Source organism: Sciurus carolinensis, chromosome 2, assembly GCF_902686445.1.
Source record: "Sciurus carolinensis chromosome 2, mSciCar1.2, whole genome shotgun sequence".
Lineage (NCBI taxonomy): Eukaryota > Metazoa > Chordata > Mammalia > Rodentia > Sciuridae > Sciurus > Sciurus carolinensis.
The window spans coordinates 172,440,040-172,462,075 of record NC_062214.1 but is presented as its reverse complement, the minus strand read 5'-3'; the positions used below and the strand labels follow the sequence as shown (position 1 = coordinate 172,462,075).

The following is a 22,036-nucleotide window of genomic DNA, read 5'->3' as shown; positions in this document are numbered from 1 at the left end:
GAGACGGGGACGCATCCCAAGGAAATGAAGTGAAGAGAAACGAGAGGAGCCCAATAAAGAAGTGTAAGTGCGAGGGGAAAATGGTGAGTAAAAGTTCCCAGAGAAGCAAAGAAAGAGGTTGCAGGCGAAAGATCTCTAAGCCGGCTCTTACCGTCTGTGGGAGACGCCATCTTCCAACCCATGTCACGTGACGTGGCCAACCGTCGGCGGGAAAGCGAGGATTCACAAGCCACGCCCCCAAAGAGACACCCTATCCCCAACTTGTGACTGAGTCTCGTTAACCCCCCATAGGGCAATATTTGCCTATCCCCGCCCTCGGCGATAGTCACTCCCCTCGTGCTGTTGTTAAAGTGAAGTGACTGCAAAATTCTTGGAGGGTCTATTTACTTTCCTTAGTGAGGGGGTGGGGCCTGGGTCGTGCCCGTGGCCAATCGTGGCTCCCGGTTAGGGGGCGTTTTCCCCGTGTGCTCAGAATAGAGTACCCAAGTCAGGGGCGTCTCCCTATCTTCACCAATGGAATTGGCTGAGGTGGGAGGGGGCTAGAGCGCCTCTGTTTCTGACCAATCATATTTCCAAAGGACTGGAAGTGAGAGGTGGAGTCAGGTGTTCCGGCGAGTGATTGGCTAGAGGAAGTGGTCTTGTCTTCCAATGAGGAGGTTTGGCAGGATGGAGGGCGAGGCCTGGCAGCGGTGCTGCCTGGTAGGCACAGGCCGCAGAGGCTGGAGAAGCGGAGGAGTGATACCCCGAAGCCATGGCGGCGGTGGTGGCGGCGGCGGCTGTGCGGTCCCGGATCCTGCAGGCGAGTGAGGGTGGCGCCGAGGGACCACGAAACTAGGAATGAATCCTTTCCACCCACTCTCTGAGCAATGCTCCGGCTGGACAGACTTTTGGCCCAGCCCCTTCTTGGCGGACCCTTGTGTTCCCACCCTACCGGTGCAGCCCTGTCCCACCCCCTCACTTCGTACCTTCCCTCGCCCTGGAACGAGCCCTGAATTATCACCCCTGGCCCTCAACCCTTTTCTCCCGAGCCTCCTCTTTTCTGGCTTGACCCACTCTCCTCCAGTCTTGCTGTGTCCCTACTGTCACTCGCTTGCTCTCACCTCTCGGTCCGCCCACCGTTTTCCTTTTCACCTCTGCACCAGCCACCTCTCTCTCCCTTTTCTGGTCACCTCTCTTAGAGCTCTTTCCCCTGCCAGGAACGTCCAAATTGCTCCTTTCTCCCAACTTCTCTATCCATAATCTGAGGTAAGGGCGGGGAGGCACTCAAGGGGTCAGAAAATGAACTTTGAATCTTGTAGAAATGCACACTGGGTTTTCACCAAAAGCAGCCATTTGCTAAGCTTTTTTCCCAACTGTTATAACTCTTTTTGTATTTCCCACACGTTCTGTGCAAAACTTTCCGTTAAACTTTTTCTTGCGAAGTTTTGGTGTTCATGTTGGAGGTAAAGGGCACATTGTTATGCTACCACTATGTTCCACATAATTCAAACGATCAAACATTTCCAAAACAGAAACTAGAAAACGAAAGCAAGCAAGTCAATTAGTTCAAAATTTTTGTCATAAAGTCAGCTTCTTCAACACCTTCTCAACTCTGCCCAGGGGCGCTGAGTGCTCTCTTGGCTCTGGAGTCAAGGAGAGGTTGTAAAATAACACAAGCTGCATGCCTGAAACCTGTGATTCCCCAGCTTTGTTCATAGCCTTTCCCCTGTTGTTCTAAGCCTACCAAGGACTTAGAATATGAAGCAAGAGTTGCTTCAGGGAAGAGTCTCAAACCTATAAGGAACAACATTGCCTTTCTACTCATTACATTCAGCTTGGGAACTTCTTTTATGTTGTTTCACTTTTAGGTAATATTAGCATTTATCAAGTTCTGATGAGTTCTGCAGAAACATATTTTCAAAATTCTTGGCAGAGCCAGCAAAGGTTCATGTTTGAAAATGCTATGTAATAGAATGGGTTAAAGGGGTTGGTCTGGCTTCACTCATATTTCTTGCTGTTATCCTAGTTCTACTCTTTTTTAATAGCAAGGAAACTATATTTCCCATTATTACCTTGTTGAAATCTTTCACTGAAATTGGCTTTTTCCTTCACTTCTTCCCTTATCGAAATGAATCATTGAAAAAAAATGAATCATTGAGAATATTAAGAAGGTATTTTGACTTTTGCATCAAAGAGGAGAATCTCTCTTCCCATGCACTTTATTTTAGAAATATTAGACACTATTTTTTTATTTATTGGAAGAAATCTCTGAACTAACCTGAAAGAGAAGAGAAGTAATAATCCTTAACCAACTAGGAGTTGCTGTAACTTGAAAATTTGCTAAAGAATAGTCTAAGTCAGAAGAGAGTGATCCAAGTTACTGGGGAGGTTGAGGCAAGAGCATCACAAGTTCAAGGCCAGCCTGGGCAACTTAGAAAGACAGTATCTCAAAATAAAAATAGAGCACTTCCTGCACATGCATGAAGCCCTGGGTTCCATTCCCAGGACCACACACACACACACACACACACACACACACACACACAAAAGTAGTCTAAATCCTGACAGCCATGAATATAAAGAGGACTATCAAAAGGATTTGTAGAGCTGAGGGTTCATGTTTTCAGTTATTTTATGTATTCAGCTTATCTTCTCTGTTATTGAGGTTAGTAAAACTGAACCAAGAACCTCTCTCTTTTTCTTATGATATTCTCATACTATTCAGAAAACCAGTCTTATAGACTCAGTAACTTGCCTCAGTGATGTATAAAAAACACAAGCTTCCAATTGCATTTGGCTTCTATTCCAGCTCCACAACTTTCTAACTTTAAGAATATTTATGAAGATTAGAATTAATAAATATAGCTAAATAAATTGTCTGACATTTAATGTCACCTCGTTAATAACTGATGGAACTGGGAATTCAGGACTTAAATCTTGGAATCTTTTTCTGTGAGGGTACTGTCCCAGACTTTCAGTAAAAGACTCACTAAAATTTCCTCTAATGTAATGCAATAAGTGATAAACAATAGGTGTGCCCAGGGTACTGCAAGGGCATAAGGAAAAAGCCTCAAACTCAACCCGTGTAATTCAGGAAAAGTTTCCAAAAGGGTATGACTCTGGGCCTAAGTGTTCCAAGACTAACACTAACAGGTCATTAGCCAAGAAAAGAAGAGAGTTCCTGGTAAAGAAAATAGCAGGTAGAAAATGGGCATCTCATCTCGAGAGCAGAAGTTTGGTATGACTTGTCATAGGATATTTTCTTCAGCAATGGTGCTGAGTGTTTCTTAGGAAGTGAAGAAAAGATGTCAGATTTAACATGACCGGTTGAAACCTACTCCATGTACAACCAGAAAAATGAGAAATTATATTCCATTAAAAAAAAAACATGCAAGTTGGTCCATACCTGTAATCCCAGTTGCTCTGGAGGTTGAGACAAGAAGATTAAAAGTTCAGGACCAGCCTCAGCAGTTTAGTGAGGCCCTAACCAACTTAGTGAGACCCTGCCTCAAAATAAATAAATAAATAAAAAGAGCTGGAGATGTAGCTCAGTGGTAAATTGCTCCTGGTGATGATATATGCCTGTAATCCCAGCTACCCAAGAGACTGAGTCAGGAGCCAAAGCCAGCCTGGGCAGCTTATCCAGATGTAGCTCAGTGGGAGAAAGCCCCTGAGTTTGATCCCCAGTACTACAAAAACAATAGAACTATGCTAGGAGGGAAAAGAACTATATGATAATGTTCTGTGGTACCAGATATAGTGTCTATTATGCCCCTTTACAGGAGACAGGCTGTATATAAGTGAAAACATAAATCTTAAATGGCCTAAAACATTCAAGTTCGCTGATCAGTGCATTTTCTGCCCTTTTTGAAAGAGCACATAGAGCAAAATAAGTAAATAAAATAAAAATATTGCCTGGTGAGTATTCATTCTGCATTTTTTTCTGATGCTAGGGATTGAACCCAGAGCCTTGCCCATAATAGGCAAGCACTCTACCACTTAGCTACACCCCCAGGTCTTCCTTTTTAAAATTTTATTTTGAGGCATTTATTTATTCTTACTAAATTGCCAAGGCTGGCCTTGAACTTGCTATCCTCCTGCCTCAGCCTCCCAAGTAGCTGGGATTATAGGCATTTACCACCATGCCTGGCTCGTTCTGCAAAATATCAATGAGTACTTACTGTATTCTAGGAACCATGCTATGGGCTGAGGGCACAATGGTCTATTGATCTAAGGTGAGAGGTACTTAATAACTAAACAAGCTTAATAGCTTGATTAATATCCATAAAGTGAAAGGAAAAAACTCCACAATCAGGTACTTACCCCAGACCTAAGGTTAAGGATTCCTAGACAAAATGTTGACCAAGTAGACACCTAAAAGATTAGGAGTGAACCAAGCAAATAGAATGAAACAGTGCCAGCCAAGAGTGATTAGCATGTACAAGGGCAAGAGTGCAAAACATACTCAGAATGACTGGAACAGAGAAAGAAAGGAGGAAAGTAGCAAGCCTTGAGACCTAGAGAAACAAAAGTACTACAGAGAGTCTTCCAAGCAACATCAAGGAGATGAGTTTTTATCCCAAGGGCAGTGGAAAGCCATTCCAAGGGTTTGTTTAAATCAATTTCCACAACATATATATAAACTTTTTTTAGAATTACAGTGTGAGAGTGACATTGTAACTGACCCTCCCTCCTCCATTCACTGATTTTGCCACTCAAATAATACTGATAGGACACATTTCTTCCTGTAAGGTACTTGTGGCATTTTAAAAACAGCCTTACTGAAATAAAATTGGTATAAAATAATCTGCATATTCAAAGTGTACAATTTGTGCCAGGCATGGTAGTGCATGCCTATAGTCCCAGCGACTCAGGAGGCAGAGACAGGAAGTTTGCAAGTTCAAGATCAGCCTCAGCAACTTAGTGAGGACCTAAGCAACTTAGTGAGACTGTCTCAAAATAAAAAGGACTGGGGATGTGGCTCAGCGGTAAAAGTGCCTCTGAATTCGAAAGAGAGAAAGAAAGAGAGAGAGGGAGGAAGGAAGGAAGGAAGAAAGGAGGGAGGGAGGGAAGAAAGAAAAGAAAGAAAGAAAGGAAAGGAAAGAAAGAAAGGAGAGAAAGAGGAAGGAAGGAAGGAAGGGAGAGAGAGAGAGAAAGGAAGGAAGGAAGAAAAAAAAAGAAAGAAATTGTACAATTTATATGGTTTAATGTTTTTTTTCAAGATAATGAGAGCCAGGTGTGGTGACACAGGTCTGTAATTCCAGCAACTTGAGACCCTGAAGCAAGAAGATCAAAAGTTCCAGATCAACCTCAGCAACTTATAAAACCCTGTCTCAAAACAAAAAAAAAAGAGCTGAGGAGCCAGGCGCAGTGGCTCACATGCCTATAATCTCTGACCTCCGGGCTGAGTTAGGAGAATAGCAAGTTCAAAGCCAACCTCAGCAAAAGTAAGGCACTAAGCAACTCAGTGAGACACTGTCTCTAAATAAAATACAAAATAGCACTGGGGATGTGGCTCAGTGGCTGAGTGCCCTTGAGTTCAATCCTTGGTCCAAAAAAAAAAAAAAAAAAAAAGGAGCTGAGGATGTAGCCCAGTGGTAAAATGCCCCTGGATTCAATCTGCAGTAACAAAACAAGACAAAAATGACAATCAACATAATGAACCATCACCAAAAAACAGTTTTCCTCTGAGCCCCCTTTACCACCTTCCCCATCATTCCCTAGTAACTACTAGGCTGCTTTCTCATACTATTTGCATTTTATAGTTTTTTTATATAAATGAAACCATCTATTATGTACTCTTTTTATGTCTGACTTCTTTCACTTGTCATAATTATTATAATCACCCATGTTGCATGTGTCAATATTTCATTCCTTTTTACTTTTGAGTAGTATTCTGATGTATGGATATAGACTTTGGTTTCATCGTTCACCTATCCAATGGTGGACATTTGGGTCATTTTGAAGTTTTGGCTTATTGCAAGTGATGCTGCTATGAACGTTTGTATTCAAGTATTTGTATGAGCATTTATGCTTACATTTGATTATGTACCATTTAATCTATGCCTACATTGATTATACATGATATTATTTATAGCTTATTACATATATATTGATTGTACATTGTGTTCAACACCTGTTTTATTATATACCATGCTAAATATTTTCTTACTGTTAGAATTATGGTGACATTTTCCAGACCCCAAACTATGAAAATATCATAACAAAAAATTTAAATCAACCCTCTTCTGGAAATTTGAAACATGATCATTATGATTTATTATTTTCTCAGTTTGCTGTGTCTCATAGTTTCATATATTTTTTAAAAGTATATGGCTTTTGAAAACAAACACCAAGTTCTTTTTCATACCCACAACAACTAGTATAATATACATATAGTAGCCATTTGCTGCATTTTTAATAATTCTCTGCTCTCATTTATCAAATTACTATTTTATCACACAGGTTTCTTCCAAAGTAAACTCCACCTGGTATCCAGCATCCTCCTTCTCTTCTTCAGTGGTGAGTATATTTATCACTGAAAATTGACTTCAGAGAAGGAATCCAATATAGTTTGGGGATATTCCTTTTTATCTTTACATAACTGTGATCAGAGGATATGTGAAATTTTTTATCTTGGTTTTCTTACCTAATATTTTGACTATTATTTTGTGAGTATTTTTATTATTCCAAGATGGTCTTTATAGTTGTTGTTGTTGTTTTTTTTTTAAGTGCTGGAGATCAAACCAAGGGACATGTACCTGCTAAGAAATTCCTCTATCACTGAGCCACATCCCCACCCCTATGATTATGATTTCTTTCTTTTTTTTTTTTTTTTTTTTTTTGGGTGCTGGGGATCGAACCCACTAGGGCCTTGTGCTTACAAGGCAAGCACTCTACCAACTGAGTTATCTCCCCAGCCCCTGATTATGATTTTTAATGACTGTGTAGCATTCCATCAAGTTGATGTAGCTTGAATTAACTAATAATTTCTCCATATAACATTTGGATTGTTCCTATTTTTCAATATCATAAAGCATTTTTAACATAGTTTTTTGGGGGCTGGGTTTGTGGCCCAGTGGTAGAGCGCTTGCCTAGCATGTGTGAGACGCTGGGTTTGATCCTCAGTAGCACATAAAAATAAATAAAGGTTCATTGACGACTACAAAAAAATTTTTTTAATGTAGTTTTTTCCTTCTTTTGGATTATTTCTGTTCTGAATTTTACTTACTATGCCAGAAGGTACAAACATTTCTCTGACTTCTATAGGTTTAGAGTTTGGCAGGAGCGCAAGGTTTAGCTAAGTTACCCAGGCTGGTCCCGAACTTGTGATTCTCTTACCTCAGCCTCCTGAATACCTGTGACTACAGGTATATGCCACCACTCTTGTCTTCTTCTAAAGAATTTGTTGAATCTGCCAGATAGTCCTCTTCTGAAATCTTTACAGTTGTTTTTACAGAACATCTGTCATTTCTGTATGTAAAATCTATTAAACAAGGACTGCTACTCAAAGTCCTTTCCATGTGGAAGTATGTACACACTGTAACACAGTAGTCCTTCACCTTTATTGGTTCACAGACCCTGTATGATCTAAATATAGTTTGTCCCCTCCAAAATCCATGTTAAGGTTTGATTGCCATTGTGTAGGTGTTGGGACGTAGTGCATAAAGAGATGGTTAGGTCATTAAGAGGAATGAATGATATTCTTGCCCACTTGCCCTTCCTGATTTTCTGCTGTTATTGTGAGGTCCTTGCCAGATGCAACTGCTTTATTTTAAACATCTAGCCTCCACAACTCTGAGATAAGTAAACTTCTTTCCTTTGTAAATTACCCACTCAGGTATTCTGTAAGACAACAGAAAAAAAAAAACTTAGACCTCTGAAAATTTAGTGAAAGTGATCTCAGAAAAGAAATGCATGTAGAAAGAACTATTTAAATTTTTTTATCATAAAGGTAAGAGTACATGTAGTAATGTGACAGAAAGTCAATGGAGCCAATAGGCTATAATTGGCTAATCCACATAGTGGCTGCTTTTTTAACCATAGTTTCCAAGTGGGGGCTGGGGATGTAGCTCAGTTGGTAGAGTACTTGCCTCTCATGTACAAGGCCCTGGATTCAATCCCCAACACCACCACCAAAAAAAAAAAAAAAAGGTAGTAGAAGTTTCCAAGTGATGTGTTTGCTCATGAAGTTCACTGAGTAAATAGCAGGGAGTTTCTCCTGCTCAGAGAGAAAATGGTGTTGAGAGGTGCTGCTGCATTTTAATAGAACCATAGATAAGAACATTGTATATTTTTTTCCTGAGGCTCACATTCCTAAAGACAGGAAGATTCATTTATCAACCTGAACTTCTTTATGAAAGGGAAAGGGAAAAAGAAGCAAAGCAATTAATATAAATTTTTTTGTGTGTGTGTATGTGTGTGTGTGTGTTTCATTCCCCAGCCAACAGTAAAACTCTTCATTGATGGCAAATTTGTTGAATCCAAAAGTGACAAATGGATTGACATCCACAACCCAGTAAGCAAAATTGCTTTGGGACTTAAACTGACTAGCCTGGAATTCTGGGAACATGGTGGGAAGGTGGGGGCCTGGGGACTTGAACACATAGTGCTGCCTCTGTGACTAGGTGGAACATGGAAAAGGTATGGCACTGGCAAAGTATGATGGCTTCTTTTTCCCATCAGGCCACCAATGAGGTTATTGGTCAGGTCCCTCAGTCCACCAAGGCTGAAATGGACGCAGCCATTGCTTCCTGCAAACGTGCTTTCCCTGCATGGGCAGACACATCAGTGTTGAGCCGGCAGCAGGTCCTGCTCCGCTATCAACAACTTATTAAAGAAAACTTGGTAAGACATTTAAATGGTATAATTTTCCACACTGATGCCTATGGAGCTTTGGTCACTCCTCCAGAGAACTTTTCAGCTGCCTTCCCTAAGTCTGCAACACCGAGACATCGATCATGGCTCTCTCCCTGTTCTGCTTCTCCTTTGGGTTTGTTCTGTCTTGGCTACCTGAGAATTAAAAGGAGGAACATAGGGACTACGGGTCTAGCTCAATGGTAGTGTGTGTGGTTAGCATACACAAGACCCTGGGTTTGATCCCAGAACTGCAAAAATAAAAGGAGGACTATCCTTGTATGAGTTTCTATTTGTGTGTTTTTCTCTCTAGAAAGAAATTGCCAAGTTGATCACCTTGGAACAAGGGAAGACCCTAGCTGATGCTGAAGGAGATGTATTTCGAGGCCTTCGTAAGCTGGGAAACCCTTATGGGACTTTAGGAAAAGAAAGATAGGAGTCTTTCACTGGCCTGATCACAGCCTCTGGGCTGAACAGAGCAAGATAAAGCTAAGCAGTGTTCCGTGTGGGGAGCTGGTGGCCTAACTTCTTCTTCTCTGTTCCAGAGGTGGTTGAGCATGCCTGTAGTGTGACATCCCTCATGCTGGGAGAGACCATGCCTTCTATCACCAAAGACATGGACCTTTATTCCTATCGTCTGCCCCTGGGAGTGTGTGCAGGCATTGCTCCTTTTAATTTCCCTGCCATGATCCCCCTTTGGATGTTTCCCATGGCCATGGTTTGTGGAAATACTTTCCTAATGAAACCATCAGAGCGAGTCCCTGGAGCAACTATGCTTCTTGCTAAGCTGCTTCAGGATTCTGGTGCCCCTGATGGAACACTGAACATTATCCACGGACAACATGAAGGTAACTTCCCTAATGCATGTGACTACTTAATCTGGCCACCAACAAACTAAGATATTGAGTGATGACTGGGTATTTTAGGATGAGGAAACTAGGAAGGAAGGGACTCACTAATAATCTCCATGATTGAAGGTAATGTTTGTTGACTGTTTCTGTATCTGTGCTAAGGTAACTAACTGGGGAGTAGCAGTGCTTCTTGCCCTTCACTGTGCAATGGGACTCCAAAATTATGAATTAGGATGAAAAAGAGAAAGTTATTAACTTATTTAATCCTCAACAACCCTTTGAGGAAGTATTATTTTTCTATTGTATAGATGAGAAAATTGAGGCAGAGTGAAATTAAGTAATTTGCCGTAAGTCACTACTATAAACTATGAATTTTAGGGTATGTATCATAAGGCTGACTCTGCTTCTTGCTTTTAAATATTAACACCATATCACCTCATCATATCAGCACAATAGTTTCTGAGAGTCTCTGTATATAGCAGCAGTTCTTATGTTTTTGGTACTGAGGATTGAACACAGGAGTGCTTTAACACTGAGCTACAACCCCAGCCCTTTTTATTTTTGATTTTGAAGTAGGATCTTACTAAGTTGCTCAGGACCTCACTAAATTGCTGAAGATGGCCTCAAACTTGCTATCCTCCTGCCTTAGCCTCCTGAGTCACTAGGATTATAGGCATGCACTACTGTATCCAATTGAGGACATATCACATTTTTAAAAATGAAAAAAAATAAAAATAAAAATAAAAATAAAAATGAAAATGTCCAGTTTTGAAAGCCTGTTATTTTAGAGGAAAATAGGACTTGTAGTTTTTCAGAATTAGACTAGAAATAGGAATTCTGGAATAAATAAAAAAAATACTGAAAGGGTAGAGGCTAAATAGAATTTGTAAAGAATTTAAGGGAAACAAAAGAGAGAATTTCACAATGGCACTTGAGTGTAGAAAAACAAATTATGAGAACTTCTTGTTCATATCAGTGGGTAAAGAGAAGATTTGCCATGTTGAGAAACCTATGGCCATTTGTTCTTTTTGGTGACCATTTATTTTCTTCTCCAAGCTGTAAATTTTATTTGTGATCACCCGGACATCAAAGCAATCAGCTTTGTGGGATCCAACCAGGCAGGAGAGTATATCTTTGAGAGAGGATCAAGACATGGCAAGAGGGTCCAGGCTAATATGGTGACTTTTTATTCTTTTTTCTCCTGAACTTTGTTATATGTTTATAAATTACCTAGGAACGGCACTTCAATAGCAGGACCACTCACCCCACTAATGCCACTGTTTCTTAATTACAATTTCGTACTGAATGTCTTCTCCTTAACCATGAACCTTGTGAAGAATATTGATCATGTTGATCACCTTTATCATATACAACTAATCTTGATAACAAGGGACATATTCCTTCCTAAGAATGTTATTCAGATTCTTTGGGTGTTCAGCAGTAACAGCCAGATTCTGGTTCCGGCCCTGTTTCTTCCTTTCTTTATACCATGCTCTAGCCCTTAATCCTTCCTTCTTTTAAGGTACATCCTAAGTAGTAATTCCAAGGCACTGAAAAGAACCAAATATCCCCATATGATATGTGAACATGCTTTAATTTTTACTGTTCTCTTACTAGTTCCTTGCCAAATGCTTAGCAACACTTTAATGCTAAATATAAAGTCCTACCACATCTTTCCTACCCTTCTTCCTTCAGCAAACATTATTTTTCATGGCTGAATGTGTTTTGTTCAATTTGACTTAAGCCCCTCCCATCTCAGTCCATATTTATGCATGTGTTCTGTGTTCAACATTATGTATAATGGGATTAAATTAAGTAGTAGACATGATATATACCCACGCAATCAATTATACTTATCTAGAAAAATGTGAAAATTAATATGTCATTCTACACAGAAGATGTGTATGTAGTTATATATCTAGAAGTCTAGAAGCAAGCCAAATTGAAGAAATTCATTCTAGATGTTATGTATCAGGTCTGATTTTGACTTTCAATTGGTTACTGACTTTTTAAATTATTTATTTTTGGTACAGGAGATTAAACCTAGTGATGTTTTGCTCAGTCCTTTATATTTTCTGCCTTGAAACAGCCTCACTAAGTTGCTGAGGATGTTGCTCTGTTGCCAAGGTTGGCCTCAAACATGGTGATCCTCCTGCCTCAGTCTCCCAAGTTGCTGGGATTGCAGGCATGTGCAGCTTGGCTAATTACTGGTATTATTATTACGGGCAACTCTTTGTTTACATTACTCTTCATTTAACTGGAAACCTCAGCAGACAACAAATTATTCCCTAAGTTAGAAAAAGACATTTTCCTTGGGTTCTGGATGCAGTTTTTAACCTGTTGGTTTGAGTGTGATTGGGGCCTTTCATTGCCTTGGTAATGGTTTTGAGCTAAATACATAGCAGTTTATAAACTAGGAAGTGAAGAAAAAAATGTGGAGACTTGCTTAATGTTGCTAAGACTTCGGCAGTATTAAAAATAATTTCTTTGTCCTCAAAACAACAAAGAATGAACTCTCTAATCCTTCCCTTAAATTCTCATTTGAAATCTCAGATTCTGTGCTTTATTTCTTAGCTTAATTATATTTGGCTAATGAAGACTAATGCACATTCTGTGTTTCTTTAGGGAGCCAAAAACCATGGGGTAGTCATGCCAGATGCCAACAAGGAAAATACACTGAACCAGCTGGTTGGGGCAGCATTTGGAGCTGCTGGTCAGCGCTGCATGGCTCTTTCAACAGCAATCCTTGTGGGAGAAGCTAAGAAGTGGCTTCCAGAGCTGGTGGAGCGTGCCAAAAAACTGAGAGTCAATGCGGGTAATCACTTATCTACCCAGCAACTTTAGATTTTGTATCTTTGACACTAGCTCTTGGTTTTAGCATTGACCTTGACCAGTGGAAGCAGTCATGCCTTCTTACCATTGCCTCTCTTTAATATGTACTTGTCATTCAGATTCATATATTGTTAGCAGACATATTTTATAAGTCCTTAGTCTACTTGTATATTGTTTTACAGGAGACCAGCCTGGAGCTGATCTTGGCCCTCTGATCACCCCTCAGGCCAAAGAGCGAGTCTGTAATCTGATTGATAGTGGAACAAAGGAGGGAGCTTCCATCCTTTTGGATGGGCGAAAAATTAAAGTCAAAGGCTATGAAAATGGTAACTTTGTTGGACCAACCATCATCTCAAATGTCAAGGTGAACAACTCAATCATTTCACAAATATGAAAGCTGAAGGCATCTTAGAGGCTATGGAAGCTATCCTTCTGATTTTTTTTTTTTTTTTTTTTTTTTTTGCGGTACTGGGGATCGAACTCAGGGCCTTGTGCCTGCGAGGCAAACACTCTACCAGCTGAGCTATCTCCCCAGCCCATATCCTTCTGATTTTTAAATGAAGACAGTTAATGATTAAGACCACAACTCTTGCCAGGATTGTTCACTTATTTTAATTTGGAGTCTGAATAAGTCTCCTCTCCTGAGTTCCAACCAGAGTTCTTTCTATCATACCAGTATTCAGCACACTTTCCAGTTTTTCAGAAATATATAATCTCTGTCACAACTCCTCAATTCTGACATGTAGTGTGAAATCAGCCATAAACATTAGGTGGCTGTGCTCCAATAAAATTTTATTTATGGACATACATTTGAATTTATATCATTTTACATGTCATGAAGTATTCTTTTGATTTTTTTTTCAACCATTTAAAAATGCAGAAACCATTCTTAGCTGTGGACTGTACAAAAACAGATAGCCACATTTGACCCACAGGTAGTAGTAGTTTGTCAACCCTTGTCTTATACTATAGTAGTTACTTATTTAGGGTAATTTTGTCTTCCTTCTTGTTACCTACCTCATAGCTACTGAAATGTCTCAATCAATATATCAACCCCCAACACTTGTGTAACTAACTACTCTAGTCTCAAAATTTAGCTACATCTTTATGGGAAAGTGCCAAAAAGAAGTGATCTGTCAATTTTTGTCAAAACTCTGAAAGTCTCTCAGTTGACATTCATGACTAAATTGGGATTAGGAACCTATACTCCTAAATAACCAAGGATTGAATGTAAGTGTAATAGAAATTAAGTCTCTTGCCACAAAATCAATAAACACAGCTGGTTAGGTGTAGTGGTGAAGGCTGTTTTGAGTGTTTATGTATGACATAATATCAAAATACAAATGTAGAGAGTTAAATTTGGGAGGCAAAGGATAAGTGAGAATGGAGTGTAATGAGTAGAAAGGCAATGTTGTTCCTTATAGGTTTGAGACTCTTCTCTGAAGCAACTCTTGCTTCATATTCTAAGTCCTTGGTAGGCTTAGAACAACAGGGGAAAGGCTATTAACAAAGCTGGGGATCACTGGCTTCAGGCATGCAGCTTGTGTTATTTTACAACCTCTCCTTGACTCCAGAGCCAAGAGAGCACTCAACGCCCCTGGGCAGAGTTGAGAAGGTGTGACTTTATGACAAAAATTTTGAACTAATTGACTTGCTTACTTTCATTTTCTAGCTTCTGTTTTGGAAATGTTTGATGTTTTATATATATTAGATTTATAAGAAATACATTTTATGTAATTTTTTGGTAACACAACAATTGTATGAAACAAGTTGTACAGTTTTTACAAAAGAAGCTAGTGTTGTATCATGGGAACTAAAAGTACAGTACTTAAAGAGTATAATTATAGTAAAGAGGAATTTCAAGTTGTTTATATGTTGATAGATTGGAAGATGGAACAGAGTTGTTTTTTTTTTAATAGGCAATTTAAAAATAAAAAGAGATTGCTAACATGAAAGCAATCCATGTAAACTAGTGGGTAGTAAGTGAAATTACCAGATAAGTATAAAATACGTAGAATCCAAAAAGCTCACTTCTTCATTGTTCCTGGCAGCCAAATATGACCTGTTACAAAGAAGAGATTTTTGGTCCAGTTCTTGTGGTTCTGGAGACAGAAACATTAGATGAAGCCATCAAGATTGTAAACGACAACCCCTATGGAAATGGAACTGCCATTTTCACCACCAATGGAGCCACTGCTCGGAAGTATTCTCACCTGGTGGATGTTGGACAGGTTTGTAAACAGAATTTCTGGAGATTCTCACAGCTCTTAGGGATTCCTAAGAGGACACAGTAGACAGTGATCAGTCATTGTAGCTTGTGTAAAGGTTGCCCCTTTAATCTTCCACAATGCTCCATTTCTTCCTTAGGAATAAAAGTTCATAGAATAGAGAATGGGGTGGAAGCTAGCAATTTAAAATGGTCTCTCCAAAAAACAAATACCCCCCCAAAAAAACCATAAAATCTAAATTGATTTTTTTTAAAAAGAAAAAATAAATTAGTCTTTTATGCTTCTAAATAGAGAGTCTATAGTTTGAGTCCTTTGCTTAGTATTTGATGTAGATTTGTTCTGCTTTAGGTCGGAGTGAATGTCCCTATTCCAGTGCCTTTGCCAATGTTCTCATTCACTGGTTCTCGATCATCCTTCAGGGGAGACACCAATTTCTATGGCAAACAGGTAACTTTTGAGTCCATTTTTTTTCCTTTAAGAAACTTTTCTTGAACATATTCAGGAACAAGGATTCTGCAGAGAAGGACGTGCCAGCAGCTTCTGTGGGGTCACCTGTTGTTTTGCAGTATTTCTCAGATAGTCTCCTAGAAAAGATTTAGCAATGGCAGGGAAAGAAAGAATAGAAGTTGAGTGGATTGGACAAAATAGAATGAAGGGAAGGGAGAAGGGATAGGAATGGGAAAGACAGTGAAATGAATCTGATATAACTTTCCTATGTACACATACAAACACACCACAGTGAATATCACCATCGTGTACATCTATCCACAAGACTGGGAACCTAATTAGAATAAATATATTCCACGCTTGTATAAATATATCAAAATGGTTTATACTGTCATGTATAACTATAAAGAATAAAAAATTTTTAAAGTCAATGAAACGTTAACAAAATTGCTTCTTCTTGAACAACTTAAGGCAACAATGTTGGGGGAAAACAGCATGAGGAAGTTTAGGACTTTGCTTTGGGAGTTTTTGTTTTGTCTCGTTTTGTTTATTTTTGTTTTTGTAGTACTGGGGATTGAACCCAGGGATGCTTTACCCCTGAACTATATCCCCAGTCCATTTTTCTTTTAATTTTTTTTTTTTAGTTGTGGATGGACCTTTATTTTATTTATTTATTTACATGTGGCGTTGAGGATCGAACCCAGTGCCTCACACATGATAGGCAAGTGCTCTACCACTGAGCCACAACACCAACCCCCACAGTCCATTTTTTGAGACAGTGTCTTATTAAGTTGCCCTGGCCTTGAACTTGTGATCTTCCTTGCTTCAGTCTCCTGAGTAGCTAGGATTACAGGCATTCACAACCATGCCTGGGAAGTCCAGGCCTTTGTATATGCCATTTTCTCTGCTATTCTTCCAGAAAGAAATCACCTCTAATCACCACCACCCCTTTCTTTGATGCTAGGTAGTATCCCTCATGTGTTCCCATTGCATGTATTTTTCCTATAATAGTTGTTTATCAAAAATTTTTTTGAAGGCTGGGGAGATAGCTCAGTTGGTAGAATGCTTGCCTTGTAAGCCCAAGGCCCTGGGTTCAATCCCCAGCACTACAAAACAAAAAAGAAAGAAAGAAAAAAATTATTGAGCACCTTCTTTGTATCAAACACTTTTCTAGCAGACACGGTGACACACACTTGTAATCGAAGTGATTTGTAAGGTTGAGGCAAGAGGATTGCAAGTTGAGGGCGGGGCAACTTAATGAGAACCTACCTATCTAATGATTTTAAATAATTAAAAATTATCAATCAGATCACATAACAGATATGATAGTTATGACCATATGGTTAAGATATGGCTAATGGGTTAAGAAGTCAACATTGCAAGGCATGGGGAAGCATGCCTATAATCCAGTGACTCAGGAGGCTGAGGCAAGAACGTATCAAGTTGGAAGCCAATCTCAGCAATTTAGCAAGTCCCTATCTCAGAATAAAAACCAAAAAGGACTAGGGATATAGCTCAGTGGTAAAGCACTCCTTATTTCAATCCCCAGTACCAAAAAAGAAAAAGAGAGTCAACAGTCAGGTATTGAGAGATTCATTATCCATTTTGTACATTTGTGACAGTTTATGCAAAATTGACTATATTATATAGACACTCCTCAACTTATGATGATAGGGTTACATCCCAATAAACCTATCATAAGTTGAAAATATCATACACCTAACCTACTGAACATCATAGTTACTCAACAGAGTATACAACTCTCATGGTTGGGGCTGATAATTTGTATTGCTTATTTCTAGTCCAGGAAGAGATCAAAATTCAAAATTCAAAGTACAATTTCTACTAAACACACATTGCTTTTGCACTGTCTTAACTTGGAAAAATAGCAAATCATAGACCACCTGTAGTTTGATACTAGTAACAAGCATTTCTTCTGAGGGAAACAGTAAAACTACTGTTTAAAATAGTTTTTCTCAATCTGGAGTTGTAGTTCAGTGATAAGAGTGCTTCCCTTGCACATGTGACGCACTGGGTTGGATCCTCAGTACCACATAAAAATAAATAAAGGTATTGTGTCCATCTACAACTAAAAATATTTTTTTAAATAGTTTTTTTTTCCTCCCACAAACTGCTATCTCGGTTTAATTACTATAAATTACCCTGGTAAGATAGGGTTCTTGGAGGAAAAGATATACACAGTTGAAGTCTTATCCTTATGTTATTAAATTGCACTTGGCATTCTGGAAAGAAGACATGAAAGTATTACCTTACATAATAAAACATGAAAGTCAAGCCCTGCATGATACCACATGCCTATAGCTCTAGCTACTTGGGGGCAGGAGGATCATTTGAGCCCAGGAGTTTGAGACCAGCCTGGGAAACATGGCAAGACCTTGTCTCAAAAATAAAAAATAAAAAAGAAAGAAAGAAAGAGGAAAATGTAAAAATTTGCTGGGTGCGATGGTGCAAACCTGCACACCTGTAGTCTCAGCAACTCAGGAAGCTGAAATAGGAGGATCACAAGTTCAAAGCCAGCCTTAGCAACTTAGCAAGGACCTAAGCAACTCAGTAAGGCCCTGTCTCAAAATTTAAAAAAACAAAGAGGGTTGGAGATGTTGCTCAGTGGTTAAGCACCCCTGGGTTTAATCTATGGTACCAAAAAAAAAAAAAGTTAGTTGCATCTTCATGTTTAAATTTGCTTTCAACATATTAAAATGGCCCAGATTTTGTCAAATAATTCTAGAAGAGCATTTAAATCAAGGAAGTTTTTTTTTCCTAATATCTTTCTAGTTTGCTAATAATTTTATGAGTGTTAGATCTGCACAATGTATGCTTTCTCTCTCCTCTTTCTTTTTTCTTTTTCCTTCTTAAGTCTCCCTTGCACACTGTTTCTTTTCTTTTTTAAACAATTGATTTGCTACAGAAACTTGGTTGCCACTTCAATACAAAGCTCATTATTACACAATTATCAGAAATGGCCTAACATATATATTTCATACTCTATTCCTTCCCCCGCCATGGGAAGGAAAGAAAAACTAACAATTATTGAACAGCAGTAACTGCTAGGATATTTTTGTGTGTCATTCATTTTCTCCTTACAACATTTCCATAATGTGCATGTTAAGTCAATAAGGCTCAAGGTCAAGCTGCAGTCAGTAAGGGTAAAGGCAGGAGCACACGCCTATAATCCCCAAAACTCAGGAGGCTGAGGAAGGAGGATCACAAATTTGAGGCCAGCCTGGCAATTTAGTGAGACCCTGTCTCAAAATAAGAGCAGGGAATGTAGCTGAGGGGTACAGCACCCCTGGGTTTAATCCCCAGTTCTGCAAAATAAATAAATGAATAAATAAACAAATAAAAAACAAAAAATAAGGGTAGAGGCATGATTTGAGTTAAATCTATTGACATGGCACACGATATTCAGCTCGGGAATAGAATGATCTGCAAGGGGCCAGTGATGTGGCTCAGTGGCCGAGCACATGTCTAGCATGTACAAGGCCTGGGTTCAATTCCGAGCATCAGAATTTACAAAGAAAGAAAAAAAAATGTAACAGAATGACCTGCAAGTTTAACAGATTACATTGTTCTATTTTTCCATTTAGATACTCTTAACTTATAAATTCTAATTTCAGGATATTAATAATGGCTAAGAATGGACTATTTACTCTGTGTCAGGTATTATACTGTTTTAGATTATCTCATGAACAACACATTGGATTTTGGTTGCACCTGTTGCTCAAATAGGAACATGAGTAGCACTCACAGAACAACCTTGAAAAGTTCATTCAAAGAAGAATCATGACCTTCCCCCACCAGAAGTATATGTTAACTCTTGCTATTCTCTTTGCTGTCTTTAGGGAATCCAGTTCTACACTCAGCTAAAGACCATCACTTCTCAGTGGAAAGAAGAAGATGCTACTCTTTCCTCACCTGCTGTAGTCATGCCTACCATGGGCCGTTAGAAACAAGTTTCTCCAAGACTCAGTCCATCCTGAGAAATCTCTATTCTTGACCAGCTTCGTTTGTCAACTTTGCTCAGATTAGATCCTTGAGATTGGAATATGTTGTTATTAAACTCTTTCTCAGGCTCTTGGCCCCTTCAGAGTTGTGTAGGGAGACCCGTAGTGTAACACTAACTCCAGATTTTTATTTGCTCTTCATACTTCTGCTTTGAAGGCAACTCTTGTAACTATAATGCTTATCTGGAATAAGAGCTTAGATCAGTTTTCTAAAACCTTTTCCCCTTTTCTAATGACCTGAAGGAGGGTAAGGTCAATGTATGTACAGATGATCTTCCAAAAATTGGAAAAAGAATCCTTGGATGGGAAAACAGGATAGAACTAGTTCATGAACTCTGGTTGAGCCTCCAAGACAGCCCTCATCAATGCCAGTGGGCAAGACCCCTCTGCCAAGTTTTCCTGAGCCTCTTGCTCATTCCCTCACTGACACAAAGTATAATCAATCCATTTCTATTTATCCCAACATTGTGATCACTGCTCTTTCTTTTCTTTGCCACTTTGTTGTCCCTGTGATTCATGACCACTAATTCTATCATTGTCCCCATTTCTGCTTCTTAAAATCAAATCTCAAGGATACCTCTGTATGCAATGGATAAATTAATGTTTTATGTGCCAAATGTTAAGTTTCAGGGTTTACTTCAACAATCATTTATCAGTGCTTCAGTCATTAATTCAGATGCAAAATAGTTTTCTTAGAAAATTATTTCAAAAGTTATTTTAGACCCAGAAATAAAGGAGGGGTCCACCCACAAAACTGCATTAGATTCTTGCCTTACGCAAGTCATATATGCTATTATTTGCCAAATTTTTTATTTTTTTATTGTTTTTATTTTTTGGTACCAGGGATTAAACACAGGGGTGCTTAACCACTGAGCTATGTCCCTAGCCTTTTTTATTTTTTGAGACAGGTCTTGCTAAGTTGCTTAGGGCCTCACTAAGTTGTTGAGGCTGGCTTTGAACTTGCAATCCTCCTGCCTCAGCCTCCTGAGTCGTTGTAATTATAGACATGTGTCACCACACTTGGCTTGCCAAATTTTATATATTACTCTTTTCTCTTGCCTGCAATTATCATAAGTGATACCTTTTAATGAGAGAATTCCTCATCTGATTAATTAGGGTCTAATAAATTTTTAAGTTTTTCAGTACTTTAAGTAGTGAAGAAGAAATGCTTTGATAGTCTTCTTCTGTTAATTCAGCTGCCTTTATCCTTTGTTTTTTTGATACATCTTTTTTTTTATTATTATTTGTATTGGAGATTGAATCTGCGGATGCTTTACCACTGAGCTACATCCCCAGTCCTTTTTAGTTTTGATTTTAAGATAGGGTCTTACTAATTTACTGAGGGTCTTAAATTGCTGGGGCTGGTCTCAAACTTGCAATCCTCCTGTCTTGGCCTCCTAAGTCCAACAGGCATGTGCCACTATATCTAATCTTGAAATGAGAATGGAAGTTGATGAATTGGGGTTGTGGGTCAGTGGTAGAACACTTGCCTAGCATGTGTGAGGTACTGGGTTTGATCCTCACCATCGCATATAAATAAATGAGTAAAATAAAGACCCATCAACAATCAAAAAAATTAAAAAAGAATGAAAGTTGATGTGCTGAACAAAATAGATTCTGTTTTTTTCCACCATCCCAGTTGAATTCCATCTTTCTGAACTAGGGGAAGACTGTTGGCTCTAATGGCATAACCCTTAGGCAGATGCCGTCATTTATTTTTCTGTTTCTCCATTAGTCATTTAGTGCTACCCTACTCCATGGGGAGTTAAGGATGGTGAAGAACTTTGAAAATGTTGTGCATGGATAGAATGTCAGAACCTTCAATCACTTAAGGTAATACTTACAACCTTACTCTGGGTCTTTTTTATTTTTATTTTTATTTTCTGCCTCCCTACAGGTGAGGCAATAGAAATTTATACTTTTGAGAATGCAATTGCCCCTTGTTTTCTCTTATAAAATATAGCTTATATATAATACAATCCAACAACTTCAGGCTGGGTTGAATAAAAAATTATGCCTAAATTCCAAGTGGAATTAAATATAGCCACAAAGATTCCTAACATTTTCCTTACATTTAAGGAAAGTCACTTTTTAAAAAATACTGACTAGTCAGAATTGTGTTGCTCTCATTGAAATCAGCTCATTTGGCCAACTACTTGCTGTTCAAAAGTTTCTTGTTTCTTGGGGAAAATATGTGTACAGTTGTATTCAAGTTAGTAGCAGCTAAAAAATTCAGAATTTTTCTTTCTTTTTTGATTTGATATGGCTTCATTTGAACCTTCTCAGATACTACATTCTACTAATTGATTATTCATAACAAATTACAAATAAAAAGCTCTTAAAGAGAAAGAAATCTGGCTTTTTCTTTTAATGGTACCATAATTCCTTATAATACCTTTGTCACCTAGGTTGTAGTGACTTGGACATAGACTTCCCACCCTATGTCCAAAGTTAAGAATTGTAATGTCATTATGTTTGTGCTTACATAAAAGATAGTATACATTTTGACTATACTGCTGCTTTCCTTTTTTTTTTTTTTTTTTTCTTTTCTTTTTTTGGTACTGGGGATTGAACCCAGGGGTACTTTGCCACTGAACTAAATCTTCAGATCTTTTTATTTTTTATTTTGAGACATGATGTCTCACTAAGTTGCTTAGGGACTCACTAAGTTTCTGAGGTTGGTCCAAACTTGGATCCTCCTGCTTCAACCTCCTGAGTCACTGGGATTACAGGAGTATGCCACAACACCAGTAGGCTACTTATTTCAAAAGGTTTTCTACACTAAAAGAGACACGAATATCCACTTGCATTTTGTATTTCC

At 38.7% G+C, this 22,036-nt stretch overlaps 3 protein-coding genes across 4 annotated transcripts in view; 1 reads left to right on the top strand and 2 right to left on the bottom strand.

Annotated features, from left to right (window-relative positions):
* The window catches only part of Lin52 (lin-52 DREAM MuvB core complex component), a 106,924-nt gene extending 106,582 nt beyond the window's left edge, over positions 1-342 (bottom strand). Inside the window, exon 1 of one of the 2 annotated variants that reach the window (XM_047542505.1) lies at positions 152-342. In XM_047542505.1, coding sequence (XP_047398461.1) covers positions 152-182 — 31 coding nt within the window. In that variant the 5' untranslated portion in view covers positions 183-342. The remainder of the gene's footprint in view (positions 1-151) is intronic. The other variant, XM_047542504.1, reaches the window with a different exon arrangement.
* Positions 343-671: 329 nt separating this feature from the next.
* Positions 672-20,360, top strand: Aldh6a1 (aldehyde dehydrogenase 6 family member A1). Its single transcript, XM_047539490.1, has 12 exons — positions 672-799; positions 6,445-6,501; positions 8,423-8,497; positions 8,665-8,826; positions 9,149-9,227; positions 9,381-9,683; positions 10,743-10,864; positions 12,312-12,501; positions 12,701-12,882; positions 14,570-14,749; positions 15,095-15,193; positions 19,054-20,360. The coding sequence occupies exons 1-12, from the start codon at positions 752-754 to the stop codon at positions 19,156-19,158; spliced, it is 1,602 nt and encodes a 533-aa protein (XP_047395446.1). The 5' UTR covers positions 672-751; the 3' UTR covers positions 19,159-20,360.
* The window catches only part of Bbof1 (basal body orientation factor 1), a 42,909-nt gene continuing 34,069 nt past the window's right edge, over positions 13,197-22,036 (bottom strand). The window contains exon 12 of the mRNA XM_047539492.1: positions 13,197-15,330. Coding sequence (XP_047395448.1) covers positions 15,319-15,330 — 12 coding nt within the window. The 3' untranslated portion in view covers positions 13,197-15,318. The remainder of the gene's footprint in view (positions 15,331-22,036) is intronic.